The 25,957-nt window shown below is 46.4% G+C and overlaps 2 protein-coding genes across 2 annotated transcripts in view; one reads left to right on the top strand and one right to left on the bottom strand.

Moving 5' to 3' along the window:
• Nucleotides 1-1,027, top strand: part of SLC16A2 (solute carrier family 16 member 2) — a 33,819-nt gene extending 32,792 nt beyond the window's left edge. Inside the window, exon 6 of the mRNA XM_079319063.1 lies at nt 608-1,027. Within this exon, the coding sequence (XP_079175189.1) occupies nt 608-828 (221 nt within the window). The 3' untranslated portion in view covers nt 829-1,027. The remainder of the gene's footprint in view (nt 1-607) is intronic.
• Nucleotides 1,028-17,683: 16,656 nt separating this feature from the next.
• Nucleotides 17,684-25,208, bottom strand: RLIM (ring finger protein, LIM domain interacting). Its single transcript, XM_079318973.1, is given in 5 exon segments — nt 17,684-19,267; nt 19,269-19,885; nt 20,708-20,791; nt 21,611-21,799; nt 24,670-25,208. Coding segments are annotated over 5 exon segments (1,833 nt in total). The 5' UTR covers nt 24,701-25,208; the 3' UTR covers nt 17,684-18,355.
• Nucleotides 25,209-25,957: the final 749 nt, after the last annotated feature.

The following is a 25,957-nucleotide window of genomic DNA, read 5'->3' as shown; positions in this document are numbered from 1 at the left end:
TTTGCATCAGCCTAATCCCCAGGGAAAACACTCAGGAGACACTCAGAGAGATTTTCCAGCGCTGATCAATGGCCATGTGTTACTCTCCAAGGATGCCTGGCTGTGCTGGAACTTGCCAGACAAATGCAGAACCCTGTTGGGTTTTAAAGGCTTGGCTATTGTTTGTAACTGGAGATAAAATATCCACAAGGGCAGGGCTTCCAGATGGAGGCAATCAGCAGAGGAGCAGCCCCTGCCCACTTTTCCCATTGCCTCCTGGCTGGCAAGCCTCTGGGGAGAAGTGTTGGGTCCAACAGGTCCCAGCTTGCATTTGGGATTGTCTGGGATGTGGCCGACTGTGTCCTGTTCTAGTGAAACAGGAAGGATGGCTGAGGCTTTCCTCCTCCACTCCCTTGGTACACACACATTCCCTAATCCAGGGCGTAAAAACTCCCAAGAAACTCAGACAGAAAAAAAAAAAAAAAAAAAAAAAAAAAAAAAAAAAAAGAAAAATATTACTTTTAAAACCCCGATCTCCCCAAATCTGGTGGGTGACACAAGCTGCATTCGCAGGAGGGAACAAGCAGCTCAGCTCATTAGACTAACGAGGCTCTAACTCCTCTTGCAGGATACCTCAACGACTATTTTGGGAATTACGACGCTGCCTTTTACTTCGCGGGGGTGCCGCCCATCATCGGCGGCCTGGTGCTCTCCGTGGTGCCGCTGGTGCACCAGAGGATGCTGAGGAAGCAGCGCCGGGATTGCGGCAAGGACAAGATGCTGGGCTCGGAGGCGGTGGTGAACGGGGAGCTGCTGCCGGGCTGCCCAGCCTCCGAGGCACACATGTGACACCAGTGCCACACCGGCCCCGCCCTTGGGGACACCAGCAGCCTCTCCATGGCCCCAGCACAGCCCCTTCCCCCGACGGACCGTGATTCCCACTGATTGCAGATGCACTACGTTTGTAAAGGAGAAAACACACAAAGTTCTTCTAGTTAAACTAGCAGAAATCCTCTTTTTTTTTTTTTTCCTTTTTTTTTTTTTTAATTTTTTTTTTTTTCCTTGGGACAGTTTTGATTTCAAAGCCACCTTTTCTTAGTTTTTTGGTGTTTTTCTTTTTAATCCCCCCCTCTAACCGTTTTTCTAAGGAGAGCTCTCACCAGGATTCAAACTTGATCCCTCTCCTCTCCCTGGTTTTCTAAACATCACGACAGAGGTTTACAGCTAATAAATGCCTTTTCCAAGCAGGCCACGGATGGAACTTGTTGAACCATGCAGCTGTCCATCCTCCTCCTCCTCCAGTGTCACTGGGGTGTCACATCCAAGTGAGACAGCCCCCTCCCCGTCCAGCACCTGGGGCTGTTTTGGAGCCAGAGATCCGAAGGAGGAAACGCTGCTTTAGTCTGATGCACAAACCAAATAAATGTCAGCCAGTCCCGCTTTCATCTTCTTCTTTCCTCCTTTCCCGCTGCTCTCCCACACCCCCAGGGAGCTGCAGCTGGGATGACAGGGAGCTCAGCTGGCTCCAGCCATGGGAGTCACACAGGAGCACACCCTTCCTGCAAAATATGCCTTAAAAACGCCTGGATGAGACCAGCAGCTCCCTTGGCCGCTTTCCACCTCCCTTTTCCCACCCAGCAATTCATGATTGGGCTTTTGAGCTGCAAGAGAGAAGGGGCAGCTCCTTGCAGAGCCAACAGTGCCTGGCTCTGTGGGGCCAAATCCTCGGGATTGCCACCAAAATGGGCATTTTGGTGGCTTTGAGGCACACAGGGGTGGGACTGAGCCCTGTGTCAGCTTCCCTGCTGGGCTCAGGGCACAGGGTGCCACTGCTGTTTTTGGGGGCCAGTTGTGTATTATGCAGCAATAAGCATGAGTCAGTATTGGGGTGGAATCCCAGTTTTCCAAAGGGTTGCTCAGCCCCAGTAGCATTTAACTGGTAGACTGTGTGTTGTTGTCAGTGGTCAGTGCTGATCCAGGGGGCAGGGAGAGAGTGCAAGGAAATCACACAGTACCCATCACACTGAGTGGCAGCGGAGCTCAGGGCAGGAATCCATCACAGAAAACTGTAGAAATTAAAATTGCCCAGAGAAGCTGTGACTGTCCTGACACTGGATGTGCCCCAGGCCAGGTTGGACAGGGCTGGGAGCAGCCTGGGATAATGGAGGGTGTCCCTGCCCATGGCAAGGGGCTGGAATGAGATGAGCTTTAAGGTTCATTCTAACCCAAACCATTCCATGATTCTGTGATCATCTCCAGTGATTGCTAATGAGCGTGGCTAATGAGTGAGGAGGGAAGTTCTCCTGCCCTGGTGGGTCCCTGTGTGAACAAGGACGCAGCTGGGACTGGGGTGCTTTTTCCTGGGAGAGAGCAAGAAACAAAAACTCACATTTATCCTGACTGCAAACCCATCCTTCATCAGATTTTCATTTTGTTCACCTGCCACTCAAAAACTGAGGTGTCTGAAGAGGGATGTCAGTGGTGGGAACCATCCCTTGCTCTCCAGGCCAGTGTGGGGGTTTGTTACACCAGGACACATCTGTGCTGTTGAAATTTGGGCTCAGTGGAGGCCCCTGCCATGGGATTTTTGTACATAATAGGCTCAGGACCCTGCATGTCCCTCTGGCCCTGTTTTTTAACCCCTCTTGGCTGATGCATTGTGATCTTGTGGCCCTTCTGTCCCTGTACAAGTTGGAAAATTACCTGGTGTGTTGTGACGTGTCTGTTTATGATATAAAATGGGATGTCTGCTTGTCTCTTTCTTGGATATGCTTTTCCATGACTGTTCTTACCCCTCATGGCTGCATTTCAGTGTCTGTTGAGCCATCCCTGGGTTTTGGGAGCCACTGGAGGCAGATGGAGCTGCAGGAGGAGGCAGGGCTGGAACCACCTAACCCCAGCTCCAGCTGGGATCTGCCAGACTTAGCCTAAGGCAGGGTATTAATGTGGTGCTTTTTGGGTTGGGAGCCTTGGCAGTGGGGCAGCTTCAAAGCCCTCTGACAGCTGAGGGAAATAAAAAACTGCTCATTGTAACTCCTTCTGCGAGTTCTGGGGCGTTAATTCACATTGGAGTTTGATGAAGTTCATTAATTCATGTTTTGGCCCTTAATGCCCCCCAAAGGAGAGATTAGGAGAGATTTAAATTCCAGAAGCAGCTTCTTCAGAGTGAGCAGAGCATGAGCAGAGCTGCCTCCAAACCCCATCTGGGCTGGGGGAGCAGCTGCACAGCAGAGCCCACTGATGGCTGCACCCAGACTTTGTGTCTGGGCAAAGCCTAAGGAGATTTATGGTTCAAATCCCAAATTTCTACAGAATTCCACTTGCCTTAAACTGCTCCATGTGCCTGCAAAAGTCCCTGCCCTGGGAGGAGCCTGCACTTAATGCAATTAGCACTGCAGTGGCATCAGAGCAGCTCAGGAGGGTGCTGGTACCCACATCTGTCCCCCCTAAATGTTGATCTTTCCCCTTGACTTTTATTATTGACCCTCTAGGAGATTTGAAGGTGCTTTCTTGGCCACCCCAGCTTGATCAGAAGAAACCACCCCTCATCTTATCCCAGCCCCCAAAACCACACTCAGTGTCTTTGGTCAGAATCCTGCCCTTGGTGGACACAAGGACAAATTCTGCAGTGGGCAAGGCAGCTTTGGACACCAGCCATGACAGGTCCCTCATCAGCAAACACAGATGGGAATGGGAAGGGCAAAGGTTGGGGCAGTGTCAACAAGCAGGGAGTATCTGGGGTTTGTTTGTCAGAGCTGTGGTGCTCTGGTGGTGTGACAGAAATGGGTGAAGCTAAAAAAGCTTCACCCCAAAGCCCCCCCTGTTCCATCAGGGTCATCTTGCCCCAGCCCACCACATCCACATCCTCTTTGGGGCTGCCTTTTACTCTGTTTCTAATTAAAACCCCAAATTTCTCCTTCCCTGCAGTGCCAGGCTGTGATTCCTGCCCCTCTGCTCTGGGGAGGGAAGGGGGAGCCCAGCACTGCAGGCTTGGCCAGATTTGGGAGCCAGCAAGGCAAGGGGAGTGTGCTGAGCCCCTGGGGTGGGAAAGGGGTGGAGGGGAGCAGTGAGGGCCCCACTTGTGCCCTTGGCCAGGGAGTTTGCAGAGCTGCAGAGCTTTATGTAAGTGTGCAGAGAGCACAGGACGTGTCCCAGCAGCTCCTGCTCGGGGCTGGGCTGGGGCTGCTCTTAAATCTTTACCTTAAGGCTGTTCAAAACCAACTTGTTGTCTTTTCTTTCTTTTCTTCTTCTTTTTTTTTTTTTTTTTTTTTTAATTTTTATTCTACTGCAGAGTGAGGCTTTGGGTTGAACTCCTCTCTCTGCCTGAGGGATAGAGGGGGACAGCTGAGCTGGAAGGGCTCCAGGGATGGTTGTGTTTGTGATGGGATGGGTAGCAGGGCTTTGGGAAGTGCCATGATTCATGGCTTAGAGCTTTTTTCAATTTTAAAACAATATGCTGGAGCTGCTTCACTGCAGCTTGCCCTGCCCTGAGATCCTGCAGCCAGGCAAACACAAGTTACAAAAGTCACAGAGCTTAAATTTATCAAATTCTGGCCTCTCTCTGGCTTGAGGTTTCCTAACATTTCTCTGCTGTGGGAACTGTGGGAAGGCCACATCCTAATTGCCAGCCAAGCAGAGAGTTCTGCAGGTCAGCTGTGGTACTGTGGGGTTTGGGGACCCCCCAAATTCAGGAGGTTTTGGCTCTGCCTCCCACCTGGTGATGCTTTGGGGCTGCCACTCCTGGATCTCCATCAGCCCTGGGCTGGGAGGAGGCAGCAGGGAGGTGGCAGCAGCTGGGCAAGGCCATGAATGCCATGGGAATGTTCTGCTGGCAGCAGAGGCTCTCTCTGGCACAGGGGTGCCAAGAGCAATTAGCTCTGGGCAGCCTGGTTGGTGCTGAGCATCTCCCTGCTCTGCACATGAACCTTGGCTGACACTCACGTCCCTCAGTGGCCAAATAATCCTCACCTGGGTAAAGGTGAGCTGGGATCAGATCCTCTGAATGCAGGGGGCAGATCCAGCTGGGACCTTTGCTGTCTCTCCATTCTGCACTGCAAACCATGCCTGGCTTTGTTTGGGGTCACACTGATTATTTTAGCTTCAATTATTTCCACGCTGGCAGAGTCTGCTTTTCCTTTTCCAAAATTTCAAAACTGGGTTTTGAAAGCCAAGGCAAGCAGAGCAGCCCCCTCCCTTCACCTTTATGCCCCCCAAACTTGGACTTGAGCAGCTCTTTTTTCTTATAAAGCAGAATTTTTACAAATCTCTCTTGTAACCTTTGGGGACAGTGATGGGGGTGACAAATGTTCCTTAAATCCTCCTCCAAGGTGCTCTGAGGGGTGGAACTGACATGGAGAGGGGCTCTGTGGGCAAGTAACAAACTCAAATAAAGCAGTTTCTTTATTTTTGGCAGGAAAGCAAACACAGGTGGATGGAGCTCTGGAGGTCTGACCTGTGTCATTGCCCCATTGTCAGATAAATTGTCATTTATCTGCTGGCACTGCCACTGTGGCCTTGAGCCCTGGTGACAGTGAGCTTATCACTGGCCTTTGAGGGGCTTTCAGGGGGTCTTTGTAGTTTTATTTTTTGCAAATATTTTGCCATGCCCTCAGTGGTCTCCTCAAGGGCAGGCCCTGGGAGTGTCCCCACGTCCCCTTTTCCCCTGAACCTCAGTGGTGAAACCCTGCAGGTGTGAGGAAAGACAAAATCCCTCCTGTTTGCTGCAAAATGTGGCTTTGTACCTTCAAATTTCTCCTCTTTCTGTACCTCTAAACTTTCTCTTCTTTTTGTACCTCCAAATTTCTCCTCTTTCTGCACCTCCAACCTTTCTCCTCTTTTCATACCCCACTCCCAAGGCTCACCCTGCACCACATCAATAATTTTACAGACCAGACTTAGGGGCTGTTTTACCAAGGAATTCAGCTTTTTTTTGTCCCTTTTGTACATTTTCACTGGTGGTGTGTCAGATGTTTCCAGGTTTATGCACCAAGGTGATGCTGGGATTTGGCTGCTGAGCCTGTTCAACCCAATCCTTTTGGGAAAAAAACACAATTTCCCCAGGCCTGAACTTTCCCAGCATATCCAATTTCCATTTCAACCCGTTAGAGCCAGAGGCAGGATTTTTTTTCTGGGGAGGCTGAGGGCAATTAGGAAATTACCCTTCTCCCCCCTCCCCTGCCCTGAAATCCAGCAGGATGAAGCCAAATATTTGCTTTCAGCTGGGTGGATTTTGGAGCTGGCTCCACATAAGAGCACTGGGGTGGAGGCTTGAATTTTGGCCGTTTTGGGTGATTGTTTTTGAAGCAGGACCTCCAAGCTGGCTGCTCAGCAGATTCCAAAGCCATGCCCTGTCCCAGCTGGCATCTGCTCTGTTGCTGATGGAAAACAGCCTGCCCATGGGTTTTTGGGGTGGGATGCACCCTCTCCATGTCTGTACCCACTAGAAAGACTCAATAGAAGGCTGCAACAGCATTGGTAGCTTTGTAATCCCATTTTTTTTCTGCTCTGAACAGTGTGTGTGGCTCTGAAATTGGTCCTGGGCACCCTGGGCAGAGCAGCAGAGCCAGTGGTCCAAAAGCAGCTGCTCAATTCAATGCTGAAATCAGATACTGATGCTTAAATTTTTTTTTTTCTTTTTTTTACATCTGCTTGTAAATGATTTATAACCCCTCACAATTTTGTATCTGGAAGTAAAGTGAATGTGTCTCTTAAAAGTATGCCTGTCCTTTCAAAATGTGAATTTTTGGTTTGTTAAATAAAAAAAAAAAAAAAAAAAAAAAAAAGAAAAAGAAGAGAAAGAAAGAAACCTACCCCATATTAGCACATTTTTTGTAATTAATGTTTTATGAATGTTGTTTAAAAGATTTGTGTAGAATAAATCAGTTTAAAAAAATAAAAGGGATTTGTTGCTGTGTTTTGCCAGGTCTCTCCTCATGGTTCTTAGCAGTTTTCCCAGATGCTGCCAACTCTCCAGAGGGGCTGGAGAAGCAAGAAAATTATTTTTATGCAGCTTGAGGAAAGGCTGAGCCCAGCTCCAGGAACCTGAGGGGGGAGATGTTCCATGAGCTGGTGGCAGCTGTAAGTGCATGGTCCTTGTCCCACTTATTTAGAAGTAAAAATGATTTTAAAATCCACCCCTGAGAGCATCTGGGTGCCCAGGGGGTGCTCAGGATGAGCCTGGGGCCTTCTGGGTGTTCTCCATTCCCTTGGCACTAATTTTTGGGTCTGGATTTGAGCATCTCCAGGGGCTGCAGCATCCTCACCCCGTGGGGGCTCTCACACAGCCACAGCACCTGGGCTGATTTAAAGCACCATGAAGATGATTTTTTTTCCATTTGGCAGTGGTTGAGGGGCAAGATGAGGCCTCCCAGGTCACAGGAGAATTAATCATTCTTGTCAATAAGAGAAGTCATGGGAAGGTTGGGAAAGATCAGGGTCATGAGTGAGGTTGCAGAGGCTGAACCACTGAAAACACAAATTTTATCCAGGCTTTTCTATTAATGATTTGTTTATATGAGGTGCTTTAATTGCCAGTAGATGAAAGCTGACACGTGCATTAATTTTGTATCACTATTTTTTTTTGTTTGTTTTTTACCATGCACCTCAACCCTTTTTCAAGTTGGTGATATTTACTGCAAATAGTGTTTTAAAAAAAACAAACAAAACATCAAGAAATAAGAGATGGTAAACAGAGATTAAAAGGGAATGAGAGCACAGCAGTGAGCTCCTCCAGAGGAGTGTGAGCAGGGACAGAGCAAAGGGAGGGAATGAGGGAGGGAAGCAGTTACCAGAAAAAGTGGCAATTTTAGCTCGATAGCAAAATTATCTTTCTGGGATGGTAATAAAGTTGGGGGGGAGTTGGGAGGGTGCTGGAGGAAAAGTGGGCTGTGCATCCATGGGGACACCCAGAGAGGGGACAAGGGGACACCAGAGAGGGGATGGAGGGGACACTAAAAGAGGAGATGGAGGGTACACCAAGAGAGGGATCGAGGGAACACCCAGAGAGAGGGGATGGAGGGGACACCAAGAGGATAGAGGGGACATTAAAAGAGGGGATGGAGGGGACACCAAGAGAGGGATGGAGGGGACACCAAGAGGGGGATGGAGGGAAAACCCAGAGAGAGGGGATGGAGGGGACACCCAGGGGATGGAGGGGACACTAAAAGAGGGGATGGAGGGGACACCCCTCCCTGCTTCTCCAGCACCTTCAGGAGCAGCAGATCACCACAGCCCATCCCCATGAATTCCATATAAATAAATATATATACATCCACATGTGTATTTATAAATATAAATATAAATATATATATATATATATATATAAAAATATATATGCATCCCCAAAGATGTTTTTAGATGCTTTTCATCTAGCTTACAGAACAGGGAACACCAGTCATCTCCTCCTGCTCTGCCAGGCTGCTGGGTCTGGCCCTAATTTATGGAAATAAATGGGAAGAAAAGCATTTTTGCCTCGGACAAAACCCTGAGTTTTTCCACAAAACTGCCTTGAATGAGAAAAAAAACAAACCACAATAAAATAAAAGGATATTTCCATTACTGTAACAGGGTAGTTCAGTATTTAGATATCTGGTTGTACATTAACATAGAAATGTCATTGATTAAACAAAGTTAATTAGATATAATAGCTGATATTTGTGCTACAAAACACGTGTGTTTTACATATTAAATACATATAATGACAAGTATGTTTTATATATCAAATATGAGCCACATGTCAATGTTTTGTGTTAATTCAATAGTTTCAAATTAAGTATGATTTAGACCAATATGTGCAAACAGCATCTATCTGTCTATTGATTTTGTAAAGTTTACACACAGATTGAGGCACAAATATATCTATTTATGTGCAGTGTGCACACGAGCTGGGCACTGCTGTGCTCAGCCACTGCTGCTCTTGGGTTTGTTTTCTTTCATTGTCTTCTCCATCTGTTTTCTTTTTGCAGGGTTTAAGTATTATAATTCTTCAGAGGATAAAAAAATTAAAGTAAAAAGCCAAAATTCCCATTTGCAAGTGCCTTTGAAGGATGCACTGAGGAGTGGCAGATTTGTTTTTAATCATCCCCGCATTGAAATGAAAATCTTTTCGAGAGCTGTCGTTATTCAAAGCACCAATTTGGGCAAGATCCCTTGCCGAGGGTGCTCCGGGGGGATGGGCTGGGCTGTGGGGGTCCCTGTGCCCCGGGATGGGGGAGGAGGACACGATCCAGGGGCTCGGGATGCGCCGCTTTCCTCCGCCTGGGGAGGGGTTTAAATGCCGGGGAGGGACCGATCCGCCCGGGCAGAGGGGAAAACAGAGGAAAAGCAGAAACGGGGTGAGATCTGAGGGAAACACAGGGAGGGGGGAAATGAGAGACACCCCAAAACATCAGCTGGCTTGGGGCAGCCCGGGAGGAGAGGTCCCCGGGTCCCGGGAGGAGAAATCCCTTGGGATACAGGAGCGTGGATTGTCCTTGGAGAGCAGAGCAGGGATCCCTTTTGATGCAGGGCAGGAATCCCTTGGGATGCAGGGCAGGGATCCCTTGGGATGCAGGGCAGGGATCCCTTGGGATGAGGGAACAGGGATCCCTTGGGATGAGGGAACAGGGATCCCTTGGGATGCAGGGCAGGGATCCCTTGGGATGAGGGAATAGGGATCCCTTGGGATGAGGGAATAGGGATCCCTTGGGATGAGGGAACAGGGATCCCTTGGGATGCAGGGCAGGGATCCCTTGGGATGCAGGGCAGGGATCCCTTGGGATGAGGGAACAGGGATCCCTTGGGATGCAGAGCAGGGATCCCTTGGGATGAGGGAACAGGGATCCCTTGGGATGAGGGAATAGGGATCCCTTGGGATGAGGGAACAGGGATCCCTTGGGGTGCAGGGCAGGGATCCCTTGGGATGAGGGAATAGGGATCCCTTGGGATGAGGGAATAGGGATCCCTTGGGATGCAGGGCAGGAATCCTTTGGTGTGACCGGGGGGGCTCACTGTTTGCCTCAGGCTGCCACACGCAGCTTTTCCCGGTGTTTCAGGCAGATTTCAGCCCCAAGGTACTGGGATGCGAGCAAGCTTCGAGTTTAGGCTATCAGCTCTTTTTGGGTTTTGCTCAGTTTGCAAAGACTGTAGAGAAAAGGGATGGAGAAAGCTGCACAGCTCTGCAGACACTTTATTTCATACACAAAGGGGTCTGGGCAGCAGTCCGAATATGCGAGGTATTAAAGGGGCTTTTATAGGGTTAGGGTGTCTTAGAAAATGAACCAATAATATCAAGGATTGAAAAGCTACTTAAAGGTTTTAGGTAAAATGTGACCAATCACTCGAGGGATCAAAAAATGACCAATTAGCTGACAGAGAGAGAAAGAGGGGGTCTGCAAAAAGGAGTGAAAATATTTCTGGTATTAGTCATTCTAAAGAAGCGATTTCTTATCTAAGGGATGATTTTCCAAACGAGTCTCTCCCACTGATGTGCAGCTCGCCCTGGGATCGTGCGGGTTTTTTTGGGCAGGGCGGTGCAGGATTCCCCGCGGGTCCCGTGCCCCCCGCCCTGGCAGCTCCAGCTCCTGTTCTGGCTGCTCTCCCGCCCAGCATCGCCATCGGAGCTCAGAATCCGCTCTCGTCTCATCCGGAGCATCGCTCAGCCCGGCCCGGTGTATGTGGCTGACACGGCATGGCCCCCCTGAGCCCTGAACCCTGAAACCCTGAACCCCCCTGAACCCTTGAACGCCTGAACCCTTGAACGCCTGAACCCTGAACCCCTGAAATCCTGAACCCCTGAACCATGAACCCCTGAACCCCTGAACCATGAACCATGAACCCTGAAGCCTGTACCCTGAACCCTCCTGCTCAGCCCCCCTGAACCCTGAACCTCTGAACCCTGAACCCCTGAACCCTGAACCATGAATCCCTGAACCCTGAAACCCTGAACCCTCAACCCCTGAACCATGAACCCCTGAACCCTGAACCCCTGAACCTCTGAACCATGAACCCCTGAACCCTGAACCCCTGAACCCTGAGCCCCTGAACCTCTGAACCCTGAACCCCTGAACCCTGAATCCCTGAACCCTGAAACCCTGAACCCCTAAACCCTGAACTGTGAACCCCTGAACCCTGAACCCCTGAACCCTGAACCCTGAAACCCTGAACCCTGAACCCCTGAACCCTGAACCCTGAACCCCTGAACCTCTGAACCATGAACCCCTGAACCCTGAACCCTGAACCCTGAAACCCTGAAACCCTGAACCCTCAACCCCTGAACCCTGAATCCTGAAACCCTGAACCCTGAACCCTGAAACCCTGAAACCCTGAACCCCTGAACCCTGAATCCTGACACCCTGAACCCTGAACCCTGAAACCCTGAACCCTGAACTCCCCTGCTCAGCCCCCCCTGAACCCTCCTGCTCAGCCCCACAGGAGCCAGGCTGTGTCCCTAGCCCCTCCTGGTCCTGCTCTGCACCCTCACAGCCCCCCTGGCTTGGCTCTCACCTCTTCTCTTCTCCCACCTGTGTTTATGTTTAATCCCACTCAGACATTTTTTCAAAGGATTTTTTTTTCCACCCTTTTGTTTTCCTTCCCCTCCTATTCCCCTTCCCATCCTCTGTCCTTCATCCCTTCACATCTTTTCCACCCTCACCTTTCCATCCTGGCCACGTCACACTTTTAGGACACTGCTGGACACCAGCTGGCAGTGAGCAGCTCTCAGGGCATTTCTCACTCTCTTCCATATCATAAATATTTCAATTTATTTAGATGTGTCTTTACAAATTAACACACAACCATCCCAAAGGTGCCAGCAGCAAAGGCTGAGTCATTTCCAAGTTTATTTAGGATTTATTTAGATTAGTTTAGCAGTACCAGAGAGATTAACCTGTTTCTTCCACTGCATCTTTTCCAGCCCTTCACCTGCATGGTGAGCAGTGAATGATGCTCAGGGCAGGCACAGACTGGTCCCACCTCTATTCCACAAATCCCTGCTCTGGAGAAGAACCTGAAATTAATTTATTTTGAGTTTTTACCCCTTTAATAAACCTTCTGGTACCTCCAAACCCACTGGCCAGCCAAGGTCTGGCTCTGCAGACTCCTTGGGTTGGGGTCTGGAGAGGTGCCAGAGCTGTTCCACTGCTGTGAAAAGAAAGATTTAAAAGGTATTAAAGCCAAGAAACCAAACCAGGCACTTTGTTCTCCATGGCATTTTCAGGAAACAATGAGCTGATGCTCCAGAGCTCAAATCCACTGGCCTCAAACTTTCAACCTGGAGAAATCACATTCTGCAAATGCATCCTGAGAAATGAAACCAGGGTAAACACATCCCTGCTGTGCACCAGGAGCTGATACCTGGCTGTGCCAGGGTCACAGGGAATGTGCACCTCCTCCCAGCCCTTTTCCTTGAAATCTCAGAGCCCTGCTGCTGCAGGGTGCCAGAGCTCAAGGAATCCCCACAAATGTGGGATGAAGTAATCATTGTTGAGGGGACCTGACGCTGGGATTTTCACATGCTCGGCTTAGCAGGGGATTTATTCAGGGGAACAGTTGGAGCATGTGGCAGCAGCATCTCATTAGTGTCACAGACAATGCCCAGCCAGTCTAAGACTAAAAAGTAGGGTTAATTTCCCCTATGTAAATTTATTGTGGGAGTTTAGGGAGCCACAACACGGCTGAGTTTAGATTCATTGTGTTAAAAATCCCAGAACAGCTTCAATCACACTTAGCTGGGAAGGGCAAAGAGGAGCAGTTAGTCTGTGCTGTTCTCCCCTTTTGAGGGGTCAGAAAAGGGGAGAAGCCCCCAAAACGATGGCTATTCCTGCATAAGGTCACCAAACACAACCTCCTCCCACCCAGTAGCAGGAGCAGCAAAGCAGCCAAACATTCCTCTGAGAAGGTCTGGATGTGCCATGGAAATATACCCTGAAGGGAGGAGTGAGACGACGTTAAAGGTTACAGAGTTGAAGCACCAAGAGGGAGGAACAAGGTTATATAAAGTTTTACAGGTCAGGACAAAGAACTCAAATATATTAAAGAAAATAAACAGAGGGGTGAAGTCAGCCACACATGAGAGCCAAGGTTGGCTTGGGCTCTTTAAGCAATCCAGGGGTTGATCAAGAGGTTTTGAGGAACAAATCCAGGATTACCCAAACTGAAGGAATTCCTGCAGGGAGGTGAAGGGCTGGAGACAGCTCCTGATACACAAAGTGTGGGAGTAACTACATGAATAAAATCACTGACATCAAAGCTAGCACCTGTGTTAAACACCCAGTTTCAGACTGAACTGAACACTCAAAGAGCAAGAAGCATGTGAGAATGAGGAAAAAACCTCTTTATCCAAGAGCTCTAGCAATGGAGAGTGAAGCTGGAGCAGAATCCCAATTCCATGCATCCCTGGAGCACCCACAATTTCTCCTTGCTGGAGAAGAGCATCACTGGGAATCCTGAGGTGCATCAGCCCAGCTGTGACACCCAAAATGCCTTTTTTAGGGACACAGCACCTTCCTGTCCCTTCTTTTGTACCGATGCCACTGTGCTGCTCTTGGTGAGCAGCTCCAGCTTCCTGCTCCAGGAATGGGATTGAGGTGAGGGAAGCACAGATAATAAACACAGCTTCCCACATCCTAAAAATCTTCCTTCCCACCCCAGCAAGTGTTTGCACCTGTTTCAGCTGCTCATTTTAGGATTGAGCTTTAAGCCACATGTGATTCTCCCAATCCTGGCTGGATTTGCAGGAGGCTCAGCCCTGACATGGGCACCTGGGGTCTCAGCTTTTCCTTGGAAGACAACTTGGAGATGCTGATCTTGTACCCTACATTATCCACTGTCAGATTTACAGTCTGGGACATAGAGGGATTTATTTCTTCAGTTTTATGTCCTAATGCAATAAATTCTTCTGAGGTGTTAATTCTGTACCATTCCAGCTCTTTTCCTCTCTGTCTCAAGAGGAAAGGTGTATGGAGGAAATAAATTCCTGCCAAATTCATCACTGTGTACTCCACTGCATTCCCACCATAAGAATGAACCCAAGGAGTGATGATCCAGCACAAAATGAACACTTCATGCATTTTATTGAGTCTATTTAAATTTGCATTTTAACACCTTACATAGGGAACAAACTCCTCCTAAGTGTTAGCTGACAAACCTGTGTCCAACAAGCTCTGAGTACCAGTTTGTATTAAACAAGTCCAGAATAAACAAATGTAAAGCACTGTATAAAAAAAATAAAAGGAAAAGAAAAAAAAAAAAAAGAAAAAAATAATAAAGAAAAGTGTTACATTCACAGTGGAATTCAGGGCTTCCCAACCAACAGCCTTCCCAGCAGAGTGAAATTCAGAAAGGGGCTCAAATAATGTAGCTAAAGGGATTAAAAATCATAAATCAAATAATTTCAATGCTATGTTTTCCCATAAAACAAAGGAGATAGAGGCTGTCTGAGAGGTTGGGAAGCCCTGGTGTAACATGCAAACCTCATTTTTGAACACACCACCACTTATTTGTGTGTCTCCTCAGCCTCCTGCTTTCCCCAACCCCCCAGTGGAGGGTAAACAAAAAGCCCACTGTACACAAGGGCTGGAAATATTTCTGAAGTTGTTATAAATTCCCTCCATGTGGCTCCAAGCCAACCTTCACCCAAAGCTCCTCCTCCTGGGAGAAGGCTGAGGAGCAGGCAGACATTCCAGCTGGGCTCCTGCTCACTTCTGGCTGCTCACACAGACCTTTCCCAAAGCAGGACACCAATCCCAGGGCTGCATCATCCCAAATTAAGGGTGAGACTTGATGGAGGTTTGTTCAGAACCCCCTCAGCCTTACCTGCACCTCTTCTCCCCCTGGCATCATCCATCCCCTCATTGTCATGAGACCACTGGGTTGTGTTTATCCACAGGAGCCTCCGCAGTGCCACATTAGCATAACCCAGACAAGTGACAGGAAACTGGGATGTCACTCATTATGGGCCATTGTGCCAGCTCTGGTGGGAAACCCTTGGTCTGCAAGTCCACACAATGGACAATTACAGCTCCTTCAGACCCTGTCCTGCAGCTGCTTCCTGCAAAAGGCCTTTCAGATTCCCTGATTTCTATGCATGAAATACCTACATCATCAAATCGTTTGAAAACAACTCAACTGCTTCTAACTCCTCTGCAAAAAAATTGTTGGAAGAAATAAAAGATGTGCATGTGAAAGGGGAATCCAACCAGCACCAGGAATTGTCTTGATAAAGTCCCCCCACAAAAAATTAAAGTGAGCACTCACAAGTCTGTGTTGGTTCACAACCTGAATCCAAACATGAACTAACAGCAACTCATTAACTATTAACTGTAATTATTAAAAGTGTTTGTCACAAGGCTTTGGCCTTGCTGTGGGTAGGGGTCTGTCCTGCCACAAAGGAATGAAGCTCATGCACCAGGAATTCCCAGCAGGAGTTTGAACATTTGGGAAAAGCCCCATGGTAACCACTGAGGCAGGTAATGAGGAGAATCCTCCCAAACCTAAATAAGAGCTGCAAGGAATCCTGCTGGTGCTGGAGGCAGATCCCACACGGTGGCACTGTGACCACAGCTGTGCCTCTCCAAAGCCATCACTCCTACAAACCAGAATGCCAAAACTCGCCCTTTTAACCCTTCACACCCCTCCAGGCACCAGGGAAAACGCTGAGTCCCGCCAGAAACACACACAAAAAAAAAAAAAAAACCAAAAACGGAGGGAAGAGCTAAATACATGTTCACTATCAAAATAATTCATGAAATGTAAATTAGTCTAATTATGTAAGTGTTTCACATTTTGTAAGCAACTGAAATGTTAATATTGGCTTTTCCTAACTCCAATCTAAATTTAGATAAATAGAAATTTAATTGCCCTAATTAACTGAGCTACATAAAGAAGTTTTTGCTGCAGACAATGAGCCCACAGCCCCTTTAGCACACTCAGTGCTGGAAAAGGCAGAGAAACCAGAGAGAATGTTCAACATCTCCCAAACTGAGATTAAATTATTTGTTCTTGGTACCATTTGGGAAACCTCCAAGATTAGTTGCTCTTGTTACAGAAAGATAAAGTGTTAAGACATGCTATTAGCTGTAATAAAACTGTGAGGGAAGTTCCATCAAGGTGGAAATTCCATGGCAAAGGTGGGGTGACAGGAACCACAGCCATGCTTTGTGTGGATTTGGGATAATGGGGTCCCTTCCTGTGTCACCAGCTCTGATTTGAGATGAACATCTCTGATTTTCAACATCTAACACAGTACTCATGTAGAGAGGGTTTTTTTTTTCCTTCTAATTCTACACTCTGTAAGTCTGGAAACTGCAACTGAGAGTAGTTGCTCTGTGAAATTCAGAAGTGTTATTTTGCTGTGAAATTTTGGCACAGAGAACTCAACAGCCAGCTCCAATTTTACAGTGCTGTGTGTCCAAGGAAAAAAAACCAAACCTGTGAGCAGACTGATTGTTCTGTTCCCAAAGCAGCCTCGTGTTCCCTCTGCCACAGTGCTGAGCCCACCAGGAGGAGAGAGCTCAGTCAGGGCTTCCCACTGAAACAACAGCACAAAATGCACATGGAGAACTTAAAAAAAAAAAAAAAAAAAAGATTTTGGGATGCTGTGGAATCCTGAAGTAGCTGATGAGATGTTCATATGGCTTAAAGCAGTGATTATCATTTAGGCACTCACCACTGTAAAACACCAAAAATGTGTTTTAATTAGGAAAAAAGATAGGCCAGCTTTGGTTTTGTCATCTGAGGACCAAGCAACATCTCCCATCCAGCTAGCAAGAGCAGCTCACATCCCTTCAGAACTACTGCCCTGGAGTGGAAATAAATAAAAATCACTTTCCCATTGCACATGTAAGCCAGGAAAAACCCCAAACCTTAAGAGAATAAAAGGAAGAAGGGGTAGTGAGGGTGAAGGATGTTTCCCCACACACACTCTGATCAAAGTTGAGGCACATTCTCCACTTCCCAACTGCAACACATGACATACATAATTTTAAAAGTAAATTCATTTTCCTTCTGTCCAATGGGAATATAAAGAGCTTGTTGGGTTTTTACTCTTATTCTCAAGAATCTGCTACACATTTAAGTGCATTCATTTTTAAATGTAACCCAATACTAATGATGTGCTTTCCAGTTATTCCCTGTGCCACCTGCACCACAGGCTACCAACACCTGACCACTCAACACATCCAGAGGTTCAGTACAGCTGAAGCTCATGAAGAACTAAAAACCAACCTGTCCATACTTGTTTGCTGAAATTACAATGTTGCCTCCAAAATTGAGAGCAAAAGCTGATAGAAAAATTGGCCACAAAGCTCAGTGAAAGAGCCAGTACACATGGGCTTGTATTATTCCATATTTGCAACCACACCAAGAAATAACCAGCCATTAGAACAGTTTCTAATTTTTATCTTTTTTTTTTTTTTTTTCCTGCTGGCATTAGTGAGCCAAAACACTGCAATTATAACATTTAACTTCCGTTTCTTTAAACGCAATTTAACGTCTAATCCAACTGTTTTTATGTTACAGTAGCTGTTCACATAAATAGTACAGATATGCACTGCTCTTGACAGGTACACAGTCACAAAAGCAGCTCTCTGGTGTTCAGTTTGCTCTCTGTGTGGTGGGGTCTGTATGAAAAGCATTCTTCATTTCTAAGCATGGTACAATTTTAATTCTTAATGCATTAGTACAACAGTGCATTGGAAAAGTACTGAGCTTCTACAAAAAAGCTTTACAATTTTAAAACAGATTTGTTTCTTTTTTTTCCTTTATTTAAACAAGCATAGGCAATTCTTATATTTCCACAACAAGATAAATATCCCAATTATGCTAACAGCTCATCCTACAGCGTGCCATAGTGATGGGGAAAGGGCTAACATTAGTGTTATTTACACAGACATGTCCAATATTAAGCCAATATTAAGAGAAAAATCAAAAGTATGTTCAAATGTGCAATTAAATTAATATTATTTTTTCAGAGAGTTGGATTTCTTGCAAAAATTCCTCTATGACTCATGGACACTGAGCTGGGATAACTTCTCAAAGAACTCCTCAGAAGCACAATCTTGAGGACAAATTGTTTATTGAACCGGGATGGCAAGGGATGGGCAGGAAAAAGAACATAATACTCTTCACAAAAAAAAAAAAAAAAAAAAAAAAAATTTGAAGTGGGGAGATGTCTTTGGACAAATGAAATTGAACACCCAAACCGACTAGAACTCGAAAAGCCTAATTAAAGAAATTTTCCAATTCCCAAAGCTTGAATCCAGAGAAAATGCTTCGACGAGGGAAGATTAACTCCGAGTCATTACTATACACTGAGGTACCACTCAAAAAGTGGCCATAAAGGAAGTGACTTCTTTGCCCATCACTATCACAGCAGCTGCCTGGCCGGGGAGCGAGCTCTCCTTCAGACCACGCTCTCCCTGTTGCCCGAGGTGAGCACGGCCCTGCGGCAGATGGGGCAGGTGGAGTTCTCGGACAGCCAGCGGTCGATGCAGTGCACGTGGTACTCGTGCGAGCACGGCAGCTTGCGCAGCTTGTTGCCCTCCGTGTACTCCGTGATGCACACGCTGCAGGTTTTCAGAGCGTCGCTCTCACCGAAATTCCTCATGGCTAAGTTGTCAATTTGTTCTTTGGTGAGTCCTCTGGGTTGGTCGTCGTCGTCTTCGTTGAGTAGGAAAAATTGTGCGAGGCTAAGGAACGGTAGAGAACCGCTTTCTTCAAAAGTGACCGAGCCCCTCATATTCCTGCCTTCCCTCCTGGCACCCGAGGTGGAGCCGGCCTCGTGCCCAGCCTCGTAGGGCTCCCCTGAGCCGACATCCGCAGCCTCGCTGCCCGCGGCGGCCCCCGCTCCGCCCTGCGCCTCGGCCGCCTCCCCGTTGGGGCCGGGCGCGGGCGCGCCGGGGTCCGCGTCGCTGTCGCTGTACATGAAGTAGCTGAGCTCCCCGAAGCCCGTCATGATCTGCCGCAGCATGGTCTGGATGGCGACCGACGTGGTCTCGCTCAGGCCGGTGTTGAGGATGCGGCGGATGGGGATCCTGATGGTGCTGACGTACGTCCTGACGCCGGCGCGCTCCGAGCGCGAGAAGGTGCGCCGGAAGCCGCCGCGCTCGCTCTCGTAGGTGACCGTGTTGTTGGGGGTCTGCGAGCGGGAGCGGGTCCTGTTGGCGATGCTGTCCCTCTGCCGGTACTCGCCCGGGCGCACTCTTCTCACCTGCAGGTCCAGCACTATGGTGGGAGGTCTCTGCCCGGGAGCCGCGGGCTCGCCGGCGCTTTCTGAAGAACCTGCCGCTTGAGGAGCGGGCCTCGTTTCGGGGGGGGGAAAACAGAACTGCATTTTCACCGGGCACCTCGCTCCCCGCTGCGTGCTGCCTTAACGTCACGTGCTGCCTGGTTCTAGAGCTGCCCTCGGCCTCGCCCGCCGAGGAGTGCTCGGGAGTTTGAGATGATGCGCTGTGCTGAGACCTGCGCGGGGCCTCGCTCACTGCATTAATGGGTGACCTGCTTCTATCAGTCCTAGCCCGCGTCCGCCGCTGCTCGGGACTCCTGCTCCTGGCTCTCCTCTGCCCTCTGGGAGGGGAAGCCTCCTCAGCCGCCAGCTCCTCCGCACTGCTCCTTTCTGACCCCGGCTGCCTCACAGACGGCGATTCAGACCTTGGAATTTCAGAGTCACTTTGGCTGTTTTCCAAATCCTCCCCATTGGAAGGCTCTACAGATGGCTCGTTCTCAGTTTCTGGATTCGTGTTCCCATTATTCCGGTTGACATTTATTTCCAAACTGAACCTGAAGTCGCCACTATTTGGGTTAGTCCGGCTCACTGCTCTCCAGGACTGGTTTCCCCGCTGCCCGCTCCGCGTTGTATTTCCAGTCTGTCGGACTGAATTAAGCCAGTCTATTATAGAATCTCCATTTGAAACATCTTCTGCGGACTCTGCACCTGTGAAAAAGACAGGGAACTACCAAAATTAGAGTACTGAGCTAATTTTGGAGCCATCTTTTCCAAGAACATAATTGCTTAGCTCAACAAGTGATAATTTAGAAGTGCTGAATCCTACCAAGTGCTACTGTGGTTTCACAGGCAGTGTGACAATTCTGCAACTACCAGAGCTCTTCTAAGGGAGCAGGAGTGGACATTGCTCCAATAAGGACAGATAGGCTGCAGCCATCACAGAGCAAACAAGTCATCAAAGGAACATGTATTTTCTATCATAAGTAAATGGAAAGTCACATGTTAGGTGTCATAACACATCAATATTCTGTGTTTTCCTTTCCAAACAATTAAGTGATCTATCGACCATGAAACAGAATTAAGCTTCTCCTGAACCTTTACCTGGCAAAGCTTTCTATCAAATCTGTCTCACTGAAGAATGAACCCCAGTGGTCAGCTCTGAGCATCTCCCTCCAATCTCTACAGAAGAGTGACAACAAAAGCAATGCAGCATCTTTGGAAAGGAAGAACAGTGAATTAAAAAAAGAGGGATTGCCAAAAAGCATCCCAGAAGGGAGCAGACAGAAAGGCAATCTTATAAAATAAGAAATAAACCTAAATAAAGCTTTATTTTGACTGAAGTGAGAGATATGTTATGAATGAAATCTGTCCCAAACTGACCTCTGCAGCAGATATCAGCCATAAGGTTCACTAAGTTTTGAAACAAAGCTCACCTTGCACCTGCCTAGGCTTAACTTGTTCCACTCCTGCACTCAAGTTAAGGTCCGTACGGGGTGCTAAAGTTAAGATTTGCACAAATACTGTATATACCTCTATTCTCATCACTGTTTTGCTGTGGTGGACCTTCTTTAACTTGGTGTAGCCTTCTCAGCAACTCTTCTTCAGTAATTTCACCTTAGAAAATAAGCAAAATTTTCCAAAAATATTTCCAAATCATATATGTATGGCAAGCATTATCATAAGCTTCTAAAGAAGGTACAAGCCACTGCTTGTGTTCTGTCAAATTAAATCCTGCCATAATGGCACTGCACATTGCTAAGGGGAAGTTCAGACACTTTAGCACTGTTGTCCCAAGTAAGTTTTCCTGAAGCTGAAATATCCAACAGTTCCATCCTATTCAAGAGAGATGTGCTCTCTGGTTCTGTAACCTCTACAACTGAGCAGCAATTTTTGTCATCCTACACCCATTAGAGTGTCCAGAGTGAAACATTTGAGGTTAACACTTCCACAAGCAGAAAAAGAAGGTTTAAATTACTTGAGTCATGGTTTGAATTAGGTATCAACCCATAAAGAGGAAATTTAACAAGCTGATTGAGAGCTGAATCAAAATGCCCATGCAGAATCTCATACCAAATTACTTACCCTGGTTACCAACTCCTAACCTCACCAGCACAAAATCTGCACGCTGATGCTTAAAAGAGATTTTTTTGTCCATCTAAAGGTTAACAGCTGGAACTGGGTTAAATCTGCCAAGTTCCTGCCAAGTTGTGCAAACACCAGACTTTTGTATCTGATGAATCCACACCGTCCTATGTCTCCACAAGTCAAGGGACCACTTGAATTTAAATGTGCACAAATTACAAAAAAGCTACTTCCTACCACGGAACACTGCTGCAGCACACAGATGGGTGGAAGGGCTTCAGGAGAACAGAAAATGACACAAATTGCCTACAAGCAACTCTAGCAGGATGGACACAGGCAAGCATTACCTACCTGGTGTTCCTAGCAAATTGTTATCTCTCATAAGCCTGTAGTCCTCTTCACTGAGGTTGTTCACAAACTGATAGAAAGCTTCTTCTCGATCTAATCGATCCAGCTGGCTCTGACGTTGGGCTTCTGATTGATCAATACTTCCTTTATCACTAGAATCTGAGCTTTCCATCTTGAAAACTAGAAGAGCACCTACAAAGGGAGAGAACAAACCCTTCATCAAATATGAAATACAGCATGGAATTTAGGCATGTTTGCAATGGAGAGTGAAGTACAGGTTAAAGGAGTTTGCTGATGAAGCTTTAGTTAGGAGCAGGTTCATCACCACAGGGATCAAAAACAAAGCATGAACCTCCTCAAGAAGTACAAACAAAACTGAAGCCCATCATTACCAAATACCCAACAAAGCAGCAGGATGAACACAGAATATCATCTGCCATTAAGTCTAAGCTCATCTTTGCATTCACAAAGTAGGTGGCCATGATTATCTGCTTTTTGCAGATAAGTATCACAATATTTTATTTGTGATAAAATATCACAAGTGCCTCTCCAAGGAACCCTACAGAAGTGGAGTACAAGGCATAAGCCATCCCTGATCATGCTCTCTGAGTACAGAATTTTATGTTCCTTGCTTTTCCTGCCTGCTACAGGAACACCCTCTTCACCACACAAGTGAATTTTAACAAAATGAAGTGGTTATGAAGAACTCAAATAAAGATGATGATGTGGAACCCTGTACACAAAAAAAGGAAAGGTTCTCATTTCCTCAAAAGACAAGAGTTTGTAAAATCAACTTCACAGTTTTACATCAAGAGAGGAATTTGCTTTCAAGTTTCAGCTTTTATTGAACTACTGATGTTGATGAGCAAATTTCCAAGACAAAACTCCAGCACATACCAACCAGGTACACCACTGCTTTAAAGAGCTGCCTTCTAAGGCTGCATATTTTAAAATCTAACCTTTTCATATTGTTTTTCATTTGGATGAAATACTTGACAACCTCTCTCTTTCAAGGAAAATAATCGATGAATGCCATGTCTGTATCTGATAAATATTATAAGGAACACATGCAAATGCAGGAGACATTCTGGCACTGGCTGTGCCATGCAAATATAGCAAATGAAGATAAAATAACCACTTTCCTTGATCACTCTGCCTCACTACTCACAGCACCAAGACTTTTCCTGTACAACTGGTAGAATCTAGTTGCTCAGAGAGGTGATTAAGAAGCTAATCTTCTGCATGCTGAAAAGCTCTGCAATAGCATTCCCCATCAGAAAACATTCCTTTCATTTAAACCATACTTCATGTGACATGGAAATACTGGAAGAATAAAGCTTTTCTGCTTCTCACTGGAAAATTTCCAACACTTAGACATCTGTCTAGTGCAAAAAGCATCTTTTTTTGGTTTGTCAGCACAGCTGTCAAGTCAAGACTGCCCACAGTTTACATTAGTGCTTCTCCAGAGGAGCAGCACTGCATGATCTCCACGGGCACTTTATTTCAGCTGCCATGGTGAAAATTAAAGTCCACTAATGACCTCGGTGTGTAGCACCAGAAAAATTCCACAGGATAGGACATCCCATTATTGCAGACCTGCAAATTATGAAACTGCTGTTCTGACCCTTTGTCTTCAGTTCTGATGCAGCAGAACTTGATTTTAGGTTAGTAATATTAAGTTTCTGCCACTCGGGGTTACTGGTGCTGTTTGGTTCTGTGAAGTTCTGCCATTTTACCAAAGCAATTCCACCCTTTTTCACCAGGAATCAGGAAGCAGCAGCAATTACCAGGGTCACTCCTGAGTCAGATGGGAGCCTATCAGCTTTCTCTGCATTTCTAAATCCCTGGTGCAATCTAAAGACTGCAGACTGGCATGTGAGGTGTGCTGTGTGAGGAGCTGTTAAACACAGATAAATGACCCCATTCACAGGACAGTTGAGCAATAGTTTCTGCAGGTGTGTTCAGCTCTGACCTGGCTCACTTAGGACATGAAATCTCTGTGCCCTGCACGTGCCAGGCACGCATTTCTAAGGACACAGCTTCAATCCATTTTTTTACAAGCTTTTTGTAACAGAATTATTACTCCAAGTAGTGTTACTTCAATATATGTTTGACCAGATAGTTTTAAAAGCAGCTCTCGCTGGTTCTGGTCATATCTGAATAAAAGTCTCAAGTAGAATGAGACACTTGCATTCAAAATAAAACCCTGAAAGATGCATCAGTTCTTTGGGAACACACATCAAACTTGGAAACACATGGAATGTCTTCAGAGAGATGGCAATATTAACATCTTTGTAACCATCAGACTAATTCTTCAATTTCAGCTTTTAAAAAAGAAAGATACTCTACAAAAACAAAACATAACATTTGTTTACTACTTATTTACTACTTTCATTTTATCTGAAAATTCCAGTGCTTGCAGGCACCTTGGCTACCTAAAGTGATTCAAAGATATTTGTCCCTTCATTTTCTGAAATGGAATAGGCATTCTTGGTCAGGGAAAAAGGCAGAGTCAAAACCAGTCAACGGGGAGGGGGGAAGAAATTTAAAAATCTCTTTTTTATCAACAGGCTGATGTACAGTTTAATAGGTGATTTTTAAAGACATGCCTGGAGTAAATCAGTACAATTTATTTCCAGGTTTGCTCCTCTTTTCCCCTCCATCACCTCTTCCCTCAAACCATAAAATCAGCTAGTGGTCAAGGCTGAATAGCATTTACTGCTAAGAAAAAAGCCTCAGAAGTGGGAAGTTGAATGAAAAATTAAATTTACATGAGGACCATTTCTGCCAGTGACAAATTGCTGCATTTTCCTACTGCAAGATACTCACAGGTGACACCAGCCCCCTATATCCTGGTTTCATGATCCCAGAAATGCTGTGAATCCTATGGGATGTTTACACTGATGGACATACAGATGGCACATTAAAACCAGGATTCCTACCCCAAGGCTTCTGCTACTTTCTATCTCCTCCCTGTGCACTCAGCTCATTGTGCTCATTGTCCAACCTAAGCCTCACCTCCCAGCCTGCTGCAGAGCTCTCCATGGCCAGACTGAACTTACTGGAATGTTTAGACTGCTCCTGCCTCAGCATGGCTCCACAGAGCCCATCTGGCTGGACAGCAGGATTTTCATGGTGGGATTTTCATGGCCCAGTGCAGAGAGGCAGAAATAACTAGAAAATCTGCCCCTCAGGTTGCTGCTCTCAGCTCACACCCTGCAGACAATTAAGACTGGCTGAAGGAAGCCAGTAATGCAGGGAAGCCTGAGGAGGGAAAACCAACAGGTGTACTATTAGCTTACAATAAAATAACCAACATTTGGTTATCTAATAAGCAGGTACAATTCAACTCTGCTTTTCTTTCTTCCAGTGTAAGACTTTGTTCTTATCCGAGCTAAAAGATTCAGAATTTCCTCCTCTAGTGTCCTTCCTTGTCAGCACTGAGTTGACACAGGGTGGGGAAGGTCACAGCTATGAGCAGGAAGTTCAGATCTGCTGGTTATTGCCAACTTCAGCTGAGACACCCAGATATGAAAATCTCTTTAAGGGGAAGTGAGGGGGTGACCACCTAAAGACTGCACAAAGAAAGGGAATCAGAGATAGGATAAACAACTTGCTCCTTAAAAAAAAAAAAAAAAAAGAAAAGAAAATCTTCAGCAGCTGAGTATCTGCTACAGTGCAACTGTAACTACAGAGTAACTACAGTGAATTCTTAATTGGTGTTCCCATCTTGCCACAAATCAGAAAAGTATCTTCCCTGCAGTTATGCTTCAACAAGCTCAGAGATTTCTGAGCACAAATGACTGCCTGTCTCCCCACTGCTGCTCCTGACTGCAGTAAGCCCACAAAAGCTATTGTTTGTTACATTCTTTTATTCAAGAGGAAGTAACACTATGGTTTTTTTTGATAGGGACAATTTAGGAGTACTGGATATTCCCTCAATAATGCAAAGTTATCTATCTTACTGCATAAGAAGTATTTTGTTTTCTTTCATGCCAAGTTGTGTGCAAACTAAATCCAGTCAGGAATGTGCTACTGCCTCAAATCTAGTGGGACAGCAAGCAGGGATAATGTGTGTGACACCCATTTACCTTCAACAGCAGCACAGCCTCTCTCCATATTGCACAGCACTTGTGGACTACAGGATTCTTCCCAGAAAAAATACTAATGGACAATAATAAACCTCTAGTTCTTCCTCCTCCCATAATGTGTAATACCTCCTGACATTAGTTATCTGTATTGAACACCAAGACACTGCCTTAGCCTGTATTCCTGGTTTTTTCTTATATTTCAAAGAAATCACATAAAACATTAGAACTCTCATTAAACCAACTAGGCAGAATTTAGAAA

This window comes from Erithacus rubecula (genome assembly GCF_903797595.1).
Source record: "Erithacus rubecula genome assembly, chromosome: 15".
Lineage (NCBI taxonomy): Eukaryota > Metazoa > Chordata > Aves > Passeriformes > Muscicapidae > Erithacus > Erithacus rubecula.
Note: the sequence above shows the minus strand (reverse complement) of the source record. Positions and strands in the feature narration are given on the sequence as shown.